This window comes from Rhagoletis zephyria, unplaced genomic scaffold (assembly GCF_001687245.7).
Source record: "Rhagoletis zephyria isolate East Lansing unplaced genomic scaffold, Rhagoletis_zephyria_1.1 Rzeph_scaffold_00422, whole genome shotgun sequence".
Classification (NCBI taxonomy): Eukaryota; Metazoa; Arthropoda; class Insecta; order Diptera; family Tephritidae; genus Rhagoletis; species Rhagoletis zephyria.
Window position 1 is genome coordinate 223,405 of NW_016157506.1, and position 12,105 is coordinate 235,509.

The 12,105-nt window shown below is 34.5% G+C and overlaps 1 protein-coding gene across 1 annotated transcript in view; it reads right to left on the reverse strand.

The window, feature by feature from the left end:
- Window positions 1-12,105, reverse strand: part of LOC108359618 (uncharacterized) — a 67,894-nt gene that overhangs the window by 46,262 nt on the left and 9,527 nt on the right. The window contains 3 exon segments of the mRNA XM_017611548.1: window positions 5,354-5,539; window positions 5,635-6,149; window positions 7,119-7,304. Coding sequence (XP_017467037.1) covers window positions 5,354-5,539; window positions 5,635-6,149; window positions 7,119-7,155 — 738 coding nt within the window. The 5' untranslated portion in view covers window positions 7,156-7,304.

Sequence of the window (12,105 nt, forward strand, 5' to 3'; positions counted from 1 at the left end):
TTCATTGTTTAACCCATCTCAGTAGCCAATCAAGGATTTTAAAAAATCTGTGAGTGCAGTTTTTATGTATTTTCCTAAAACAATCGGCTTTATCGCGAATTTCACATGAACAAATATTTCCGAAAAATATAAAGTAAAACAAAAACAATTTTTCCCAACTTGTTTTTGTTTTGCATGTTAAATTAACAATTTATTCACATGGAATTTGCGATAGGGCTGAATATTTTCATTTCTCAATACAATTTACTACAAGCAGACACTTTATTTAATTTTGAATTTCCAATGTTTCCATTAATATATATTTATATTAATATACCTATATTTGTATTAAAGTTAATGAAATTTGCACCAATGGAGAGAAGTCGTACGATAAATTTATAAGAAGCTCGTGGCGATCATTATTTGAAGACGCGTTTACAAACAAGTTTGCGTTGGAGGACAGCGAATTTGACAAAACAAGTCAAACAAATTTTCATTACGCACATGACCCGAGTCTACAAAATTTAGAAGTACCAGGAAAAAAACAAAGGATTGAAAATTATGTACAAGAATCATAAGTTTTAGTTACATGCTCATGTTATAATTTTTAAATAATGAATATTTATTATTTTAATTTTTAAATTGTTTTAAAACTTAATAAAACTGATCATTCTGTTAAATATAAAACAACTGTTAAAATTGTAAAAGCACTCTTCTTATATGGGAATCAACTGGAATGGAACAGCTCTAATTATCGTTTTCATTAATTTCTCGATAAAGAAACGTATCGAAATATCTTTCGTTTTCGCTGCTTTCTCGATAATCGAACAGATCGAAAACATTGCCGTTTTCATTAATTTATCGATGGAGAAAGAGATCGAAATATCTTTCGTTTTCGTTACTTTCGCGATAACAGAGCAGATCGAAATCATTGCCGCTTTCATTAATTTCTCGATAGCAAAACGGATCGCAATAACTTCCGTCTGAGATACGTTTCCACTATCGAAAACACTTCGAAAAGCCATTTGAAAACGCATGTCGAGAACGAGAGCTCTGCTGCCACAAACTGAGCGACAGGTAATACTTTTACGATACTTTTTCGGAACCCGTTCTCAATAGTTTTGTAAGTGAAAGTGTTGCTAAACCGGATGCATTCTCGTGTACGTTGGTCGGGTGGGAATTGGCAATGCAAAGGAGTTTCAATACTTACTCTGATTTATTATGTGATTCCTTATAATTTTCAATTAATTTATTAACACGTGCATACGTGAAACAAAACGTTTTATTTTTTAATGATAGAAAATTTCTTACAAAATGTTTACTAAATCAATGCCTCCTTCTATATACTTTTTCGAATATTTTGTCCGAGAAAAGTTAAAGAAAAACTATAAAACGAAAACAATCTCGATACATTCAACGGACAAAGCAAAAACACAACTTCCGTTTGAAATACGAGACTCTTAGGTGAGGCGGAGCGTGAGGGTAAGAGAAACTATCGTAAAACTCGTAACATCCGCTAACCTACGTTTCTTGGTCGGGTGGGTTACGTTTGAACGATTTTGCGTTCACTTTGTTAAGGCCCGTCCACATACAACTTTGGCCTTGCATTGGCGCTGGCGTCGCTTTGACAGCAGCGCGAGTAACGCCCGTGCTTGCTACAATGAACGCTTAGCAGAGAATACTTTGGTCACTAAATTTACATACCAGCGGCATATAAATCAAAATTTTATATCAATAATTGCATTAAAAACTATATTTCTTGTCCGCATTTGATTAAAAAGGAAAATTAAATAAGGTAATTTTGATTATTTGGAACAACTAACGAACGACGCGCGTGAAAAGTTGCGAGTTGGCCATCTTTCTGCGTTGTGTTGGCATGGGCGTTGCCCAACTTTGGTTATGTAGAGACTTTAATATAAGTGCATGTATTCATAGTCAGCTGTCGAAGCGACGCCAACGCTAACGCAACGCCAAAGTTGTATGTAAACGGGCCTTTACGCTCTCGCATGTATACGCATGTAATGCTTACGCTTTTTAAGCAGGCGCTCACTCTCTGTCCATGCTCGTATATGAGCATATTTGACATCGCTATAACTGTTGCCAACTTTGTGCCTTTCGCAATAAATTAAGTGCGTTTAGGGAATTAAAACGCGAACATTTTTTAGTTTAGCGCTTGTTTCGTTCTAATAAAAACGTGACTCTATGGTGACATTGTATTTATTTTGTTCATTCATTTATTCATTCCAAAACGTACGGAAAACTTTATCCGTTGACCTACACATATGTTAGTGTTTGGCCGAGCTTCTCCTCTGGATAATATGCTCCCAGATAAACCAAACGCAATATTTTCACACAGTCTCTATCACGGAATTCATAGAATATTCTGCTAATTAGCTGGGTGTGGGCATTTGTACAAAAGTAAGCAATTGCATGAAAATAAAGCCTCTAGAGAAACCAAGTTAAGTTTTGCCAATTGTGTTACGAATAAAAAACAACATTTTGCAAATTAAATTAATTAACTGCACATAGTTGGAAATATTTACAAGTGACATTGCGTGATTACTTAAAATATTTTAACATACAGCTTTATATGCAAAAATACCATTAAACACAGCAACACAAATTTGGTGTTTTTTTGGCAAATTTGTGCTATTTTCAGTGTTTTGGTGCCTTTTTAAATAAAAAACTTGGCAATACTGATCACTAGCTGACCTTCATCGAGCGCTTTTTGCTGGGTTCAGACTGCAAAAATGGAAGTAGAAATCAAGTTTTCGTAGTAGATGTGCATTTCTTATCTTAAAAAAACAACAATTCATTTCTCCTCGTATCACTGTATTCTGGGGCTGAATAAGGGGCTAAAGCTGCCTTTACAAGGGTCGATTTCTGTAGACTGGAAAATTTTACGGTTGAGATGTCATTTACACGGGCCGATTTTGGTTGAACGACGCCCTAATCTAGCGAGCAATTATCATTTAAGTTAAAATGCCTTGGTTAAAATTAATAAAATGTTATTTCATTCTTTCTTTACCGGGACAATTGTTACATCGGTGGGCAACGACGCAATTACAGAACTTTAGACAGAGCAATATTTTTCGATCGGGTTCAAATCGGGCGATTGTGAGGGCCTATTCACGAATTCAAGTGTATTTGCAAAGGTGCTGTAGCTCACCAATGTAACAATCGTGTCGATAAAAAGGTAAAGTATAACTTTTAGTTTGCTATTAAAAACCCCACCTCCTTTCTATTTGAAGAGTAAATTTGTTGATGCAACCAAACGGAGCAGATTTTCAGTTGAGCGGAGTAGAGGACTAGGTTTCAAATTATTTCGACAAAATGGAACAAATCTACTCCTATCGGAGCAAGTCCGAACGATGGCTTATAGTGTATATGAGGAAAATTTACGCTCTTTGTTTGGTGCACAAAATCAGTACTACCGCAGCCGTTAGAGCTGGAAAACTATCGCTACTCGTGGCCATCGATACTATCGAAAATGTCGACACTATCGATAGTACTATCGATAGTTTTGATTGAAAAAGTCCAAAAATTTAACATAGCAACTTTTATTGTAAATGAGATCAGAATTGTTAAAATAAGTCCATATTTTTGTTAAGGAACAAAAGTTTATCAACGATTTTTGGCTTCAAGGAGCATCTCCGCTCTGAAATTATTTGCCATGCTTTACTAAATGTCACTTCCGACTGACAAGATGAAACAGGTACCGGCGTCTTTTACTTTTATTGAAAATAATGTATGTATGAGTGAAAACCATCGATAGTGCTTACAAAACCCATCGATACTATCGATAGTGCCATCGATAGTTTTCCAGCTCTAGCAGCCGTACTGCGATGAACATGATGTCGGTGGAGATATAAATAATTTGTTCGCCACTTTTCATACCCTGCCTCCCGTAAACTGTTTTCCCCTTTCTCTAGCCCGCGCTCGCACTTTCGCTGCTGCGCGGGCAAAAAAGTGCCCACGTCTGGAGTACGGGATCGATTTCCAGTAAAATCTGACTGATTCTGACTATTCCGGACTCGTACGGGATCGCAACTAATGACATTGTTATACATATATACGTTCGTATAAAATTGAATTCAAAATATAACAATGAAATTTAGTTAAGCTAAACTTAACAGCAAAAGTCTGCGTACACCATTTCTTTTTTATATATACACAATATATTGAGAGTTAAAATTTGTTTGTTATTATTTTATAAAGAAAATGATCATGCTTAAAACAATATCATGTAAACCGTGTTTTAAAACTTTATACAAAACAAAAGTAAATTTAACGGGTTTTCATCTAAATTTTTTACTTTTTAATCAGATTTAAAAAAATAACCGAAAGTGGTAAACAATCTCACTTTGAAATGAGGGTGCTATTGATATGACTGATACTGCACATACCTACATAAATATATCACTGAGCACCTGCAATGAGTAGTTATGCAGTGATTTTTGTTTAATTCCAATGTTTTTCATTTAAATATTTTTCGTAAAGGTTTATTTAAGTACTATGTCCCATATTCCATAAACCAATTGAACTCAAATTCCTAACTGTGATGCAAACATGATAGACCTCTATAAAATGTCTTCAAGTTCCAAACTTTTTGAAAGAGTTATAAACTTAACTATAAACTATAAGTAACACGGAAATCCACGTTATGCGTAACAAATATAAGTTATTTTTAAGAATAACGGTTTTAGAAAATGAAGGAATAATTGACACTTTATGTTCCTAATTTTAAAGCACAAATTGCCTCAAAAAGTAAATTAGTGCAAACCAAATAGCTATTTAAACCTAAAATGAAGTATTTTTTATTTACAAAATTGTATGCGTGCTTATTCAAAGAAAATGCTCTATACTATACTTCTTAGAACCAGCTGAAAAGTAACCACATTTTTTCTAGCTCGGAGGTGACCTTTTTGAACTATCTAGGAACTGTTTTTATATGAACTGTCTCAGAACCATCTAACCTGGGTCAGCTCAGAACAAGTTCAAAAGTTCTGCAGAGGGCGACAATTGTCACTTCGTAGGACATCGTCATGTTAAAAAAGACAGTTGAAAGCATTGATTTGCGATAGATGAAGAACCAGTACCGTCCCTTTTCAGGCTAGCTCAGCGTAAGTTGATTTGCTCCAGTTACTTGATACTGTTACTTGATATCGTAGTCGTTTTTTTCAAATTTATGGCTTTCTATTATAAAAGCACATAACGCTGTTTGCATGTGGACTACTCATACATATGTGAAAATTGCAGATAGAGGGTATTAAATAAAAGCCCTCGATATTTTCATATATTAGTATACGGCACAGATATTATTTAACATAAAAATTATATGATTAAAAATAAACTCAATTTGCAGTGTACATACCTCATAGTACGCTAAGTATCCCTTCTCACGGGTAGCATCACCCTGTTCACCCGGCCCCTCCGATGGCGCTCCAATATCTGTGCTCTCTTCATTGATGAGCGTGTATGAACGTCCATAGGTGGGTATTCCCAACACCAATTTGTCGCGGTCAGCGCCAGCTTTCAAATAAAATTTTATGGAATAGTCCTAGCAAAAGCAAAATGACAGGGAAAAAATTCAATTACACAAATCAAAATTTCAATTACAACATCCTTCATATTTCCTCCATTCTCATAACTTACAATATTCAACTCGGCATCATAATTGTATTCGGACTCTTCCTCCAGCGAATACAATGGAGCATGATGATTAGCCGATGGTTCGTGCGATGAATGAAAATCATATGTGAGCACGTTGAACCAGTCGAGGTATTTGTTTAGTTTTGGTATATCGTAACCCTTTTCGATGTTCTCGATGCCCGCTGGCACGGCCATTGTCAACAACAGACGTGGACGTCCGGTCTTCTCCGACTCACGCTCGAACTCGGCGCGCAACTCTTGCACAAACTGGGCATAATTATCGCGGTCGCGCTGCTTGCCACCCTCACGCTGCGCCGGATACTCCCAATCTAGATCGATGCCGTCAAAATGATTCTGGCGCAGGAATTTTAAAATGTTCTTAATGAATTGTTGACGTCTCTCTGGGTTCGCCATAAGCGGGGAGAAGCGTGAGGAGGCCTCATTCCAGCCACCAATGGCAATCATTGTTTTCAATTGCTTGTTGTACGATTTAAGTCCGGTAAACTTGGCATAGCCGCCTATGCAGTGGTGGCACAAAAGGGATGGTATTAAGTGAAGAGTAGCAGGATGTCATAGAAATATGATAAAGGATGGAAGGTTAATTGCTTTCAATTGGAATGTGTTTATGGGAAATTGTTACTATGCAAACGTAGGAAAGGAAACACACATACATATGAGTGTATTTCCAAACTTCCCTGACGGAAGAAAGTGGTCTTTTAAACCAACTACATAATTGAAAGACTACTTTGAAACAAATGCAGTGAGGAAATCTTTCGAATTTTGATACTCTTTTTACTCAAAGAAAGAATTTTTGTCTTGGAAGTATGAAAACGCATCTGTGAAGTGCAGAACGAAAGCGTATTGAAAAGAAAAATTCTGAAGTTGAAGTTCCGCAAGCAAATGTATTTTAAAGTAGTTGAAATCAAATGCAGAATCGGACAATCGACTTGCTGCTTGCACACAATTCAAACTGAACAAGGCAACATGTGAAAATGGTAATTCAATATTTTGTTTGCGTCTTGGAAATATGAAAAACCATCTGTGAAGTGCAGAACGAAAGCGTATTCAAGTAGTTTAAAGTAGTTGATATCAAATTTCAATTATTTAGTTATTATTGGAAATAAAGTAGTTTATAAATTACTTTCAAATTAATTGGATTTCCTGAATGGTTAAGTATGTGCTATATGTACATATCGAGCCCTAACCGCCAAAATAACGTAAGCGCAATTGTTTTCAAAATTTTCTTTTTGATGCAGAAATACATCTAGATGCCCTAGGAATATTTCTGCATCAAAAATACAATTTTGAAAAAAATGTCGCTAACGTTATTTTGGCGGTTAGGGCTCGATATGCACAGTTAAATAATTTTAAACAAAACATTCGACCCGTTGCTCTAAACAACTTGTTCACTTCTTGAACACATGAAGTTAACAAACATATTTTTTAATTAACTAAAATCTATAAAACACAATTTTTTATTGACTCACCCTGTTCAATGTCTTGGTACTTGTCGAACGGCTTCATCTGATTGTCCTTTGTAAATCCACCAAAAGCGTACACCAAATGTGTACACAAGTATGGATTGATGTTCTGTGGATTGAATTTCGCTGTGCCTGGTCTGTAGACACTCCAATTTGTGTAGTAGCAAACAACTCTGCCTTCCGAGCGGACTTCTGCAAAACAATAGTATTGAGAAACAAAGTTAGCGTGAAGATTGATAGATGTGAATGAAAATTGCATGGAATCGCAACTGAAGAGCTCCATAGCAAAACACGATAATTCCAACAAGTTTGTTATATTTAGTTCCTGAAACCTCAGTTTTTTTAAATCAAAAAAATTTTATATTCGTAACTGACGCACTTATCTATTAACTGTTTGACTATGTTTCATCCGATTTTAAAAATCAGCATTGTTTTGAAAAGGGAATTTAAAGAACTTTAACAATATATTGTTAGACTTAGCCTTTCTTTATAATATTTTCAATCTTGACCATGGCTAATTTGAAAAATTAAAGTTGCAAAATATGTAGTACCTATCTAAAAGTGAACTTACTTTTGAATAAATTTATACCGCACCTAATGCAATCGCAAAAAATTGTCAAAGTTAAGCGGAAATGCGCGCTNGCTTTAACAATATATTGTTAGACTTAGCCTTTCTTTATAATATTTTCAATCTTGACCATGGCTAATTTGAAAAATGAAAGTTGCAAAATATGTAGTACCTATCTAAAAGTGAACTTACTTTTGAATAAATTTATACCTCACCTAATGCAATCGCAAAAAATTGTCAAAGTTAAGCGGAAATGCGCGCTTTACTTTATATTTATATATATGTATATAATATAATATTTCATATTTTTTTAGCAGTGTGGCTAAGGAATTCATCAGTACTAGTAACAACCCGCCGAAATTCGGGTTAATGCATTCACCCGAAATATACTTGCAGATATTATCTATGTCAGTATTTAAACTTGAGTAAAAATAAAAAGTGATATTCATGAATATACTTCAGTATTCAGCTCAAAATTTATTGAAAGAACTTCGTGAATAAAAACTGAGCAATTGCTTTTTCTTAAAATTTCATACCTGTTACTTCACTTTTGTTTGAATAAATCGAGTAAAAGGTCTGAAATATTATGAAAAAGCAATTGCTTATTTTTATTCATACGGCCCAATAATTAATCTTGTATTGCTAGAGACCTGATAACCCAANGATGAAAAATCAATTGCTTATTTTTACTCATACGGCCCAATAATTAATCTTGTATTGCTAGAGACCTGATAACCCAAGATAATTTTTAAGTCATTAAAGGGCCTTACTCTACTCATAGCTTCCTACAGTGGGCCGTGAGAAAACAGTAATTTTTAAGGTACAGTCCAACCTTTCACAATATCCGTCCAAGGCCGTACTCTGAAACGCCATAATCACTTAAAATTGGCGCCGTTGCATGGTGAAAGGCATTTAGTATCACGCTTTTAAACTAAAGCTTTCTTACCTCTTTCAAAAAATGCAACCAATGATTCTAAAAATTTTAAAATACATAAATATGTATACCAGTTAATTTGGATCGTTCATTTCAAAAATCACATCAAACAGTTTTTAAAGTTTTGAGTTTTACCGTCATCCCAGGTCCTTTAAATTTGTCAGTGATATCCTAGGTGTTTAAAAAAGAAAGTGCTCTCAGCTATTTTTATCTTTAGCTTTCGCGAAATATTTTTCAAAACTATGAATAACAACAAATCCGAATCACAATTCCACGAAAAATTGGGTAATATTTTTCAATAGATTACACTGTTCACTATCGACTTTTCTGCCACGTTTTACTTTTGTGCAACTGCAGCTTGCACTTTAATTTGATATATAACTCGGTTATGCAGCTACTCCAGATCGCCATAAATAAGTCGTATGACGGAGCAATTATGAATAGATTTACTTTACATAAATCGATTTAGCGAAAAATTCGTTTTTCATAAAATTTTAGGAAAACGGGCGTGGCTCCGCTCACTTATATCATATACATATGTGTACCTCAAAAACTACCAAATTTGGTATACTAATTGAGCTTAGCCTCCTTTAGAAAATTGTTGAAACTGCTCAGTAAATGATGTATGTATATATGTATATGTGAGCACAACTGAGAAAAGGGTGATATCGACTAAAATTATCTTTCCGAGAAAAATGCGTTTAAAGTTCTCCATCAACCTTTAGATAAGTCTAAAAGTTTAAGCAAAAGTAGTCAGGGTAGGGATGCAAAAAAAACATCGATGCATCGGAAACATCGATGTTTGCTATTCGATGTATCGAATAAAAGCGATGGATTGGACCTTCCGATATACATCAATATATCGATGTATTTTTTTCGATGCATCGACTTTTGTGTGCAATGTACACTGTACCAAGGCGAATTTATACAAGGTTGTGTTAACAGAACAAAAACAAAAATTACAATAACAAATTATACGCACATTGACAATCAGTACAAAACAAAATTGCAGCGAACACATCATTTAGACAAAAGGTACAAAGTCGTCGTGAAATCATCGGATCCGATAAACCACCTTGTATAGATTCGCCTTGCACTGTACATACCAAAATTATTTTGTATGCTTTCAAACTCTTCGCTCCAGTAACTATTCTAAATGTGGATTTTTCACTATTTATGCACTATTAGAATATACATTCTATTAATATTATCCAAAATGTTATTGCATTAATAAATTGCTACTTTATTAGTAGAAAGATTTGGTGCCAAATACCATCTACAATATGATATTAATTTATATGATATTGACACTCTAAACCATTTGGAAATTTGGACAGATTTTAAAGTGCATATTCCAAAATTGTTTCATATAGCTTATCAACATAGAAAAATAATATCATCAATATTTCATAGTTACATCCCGAGCTAATAAAAGGGAGGTAATAATAATAATAAAAAAACTAAAACCTCGCTATTATAATTTCCATTCGTACTGTCATCAGGTATGTAACTTGAGAATATAAATTGCTGCATCTTTTAGGCGTATCAATATTACATAGTTACATCCCGAGCTAATAAAAGGGAGGTAATAATAATAATAATAAAAGGGGGGTAACATTTTCGCATGACTTCCGGCACAAACAAATATTTAGCTCGGTTATTTTTTAACCAATTTCAAGATTTTATATGACTTTGGAAAGAATATTTGTACTATTTAAAGAAATAATAAGTTTTGTGAGCATATTGCAAATATCGATGGTCCTCTGCAATAATGACACAACTCAAAATTACATATTTCTCAGTAGAGCTAATTAAAGATTTTGTGTTTCGTAATTTAGCAATAATATGTCTTGGAACGTAATTATTCCGGATTATTTGCAGTCATTCTGTTGGGAAAATTTGTAAGCTTCCAAATTATGACTTTTTCTAAAGATTTAGTAAGTTTTGGACAGCAAAAATACGAAATAAGTAACAACTCCTGAGTAGTTAAACGAATAAAACTCCATTTGCATTGCTGAACAGCGGCACAATACTAAAATTGTCGTTATTTCACATTGAAGCATCACTAACCTATCATGATAAATGTGAGACATGTACCACTGTTAAGTAGTAAGGGTTGCCTACTTCGGTTATGCGGATTCGTAACAACAAGCGTATGTCGATTTGCCACAGAAAAATATGGTTATCCCGATATAAAACTCAAAAACATGAAATTTTGAGTTATGCCGTTATTGCAGAGGACCTCGATATGTGGAGTTTTTTAAATTTACACCAATTTTATTATTGTAAAATTTTTTGTAAAAATTTAAAAAGAAAATAGTCTCTTTTAGGCACGTACTATAAAAATAATGTTTTACTCAGGAGTAAAACTAGTACCCTTTATAGAAATCAATATACAATTTCGAATGTCATGATTTTTCTAAAGATTTTTCCAAAATCACTTCGATAATATTTCATAGAAAATTTTAATCAGTTGGATTGGATTCACTTTCGAGGTTTCAATAGTTCGTTTAGTTGACCTCCAAATGACCTCGATACTGACCTCGTGAGACCAAACTGACCCGGATTCGGGTTCAGTGACCCCAAAAACATATACATATTACGATTTTTGTCGCTTATATAGATTTTCATAAACGATTAATAGGAAAATTTGAGACTGGTCGGAAAATGGTGACTTAGTACCGAATTGCTATTTTTTTTATAAGCGCCAGATAACCTTCGATTCTACGTAAAAATATCTCACTTTTTACATCTTAAAAATAACGATGACTCTCCACCACTTTTGGGCAAAGCGGCATGCGTTTTGACGTGGAGGGACCCATATAAAGGCTATGTATATGCATATCTACTATATAGTCATGATTGTGGTTTTTCATCCGAAAGCATTTTATGAATAATAGATACATACAGAGCGGGATTTCTGTTATAACTTTAGTATAAAATGGGATTTAGATCATATTTGGACGGCATTTTATTAACCCAGTTACTGGCAACACTGGCACACAGTCCCACATATTGAATCGTTTGAATGCGCTAGTATGCCGAGCATTGCATAAAAACGATTCAATGAATGAGACTGTGTGCGTGGAAATCATTGCTCCGCTACCGCTGTTCGGATATGGGTGAAACACGGTGTGGCCACAGAGCGCACAGTAAGCTATGGCATGTCGATCACTGCGATAGGTAGAGAAAGAAAAGTGTGTGCTATGACATGCCCAGACTTGTTTGTCTCAGTTTCAGTGTTTCCATCGCCGCGAGTTGTTTCGGTGTGCGCATAGTTATTTAAAAATATAAAGTTTGATGGCAACCGGGGTTTCTCAGTGAATATATAATTCATGTGAATTATGATTTGAAAGTATCTATTTAGCCTAGGAAAAAGCAAAGCAGCATACTTAAACCAGCACTTCCAGCAGATATTGACCTGGGTTTTCGCACGACTGTTCCTGTTTCATCATATACATATGTATTATTTACACTAGTAGCTATTTATG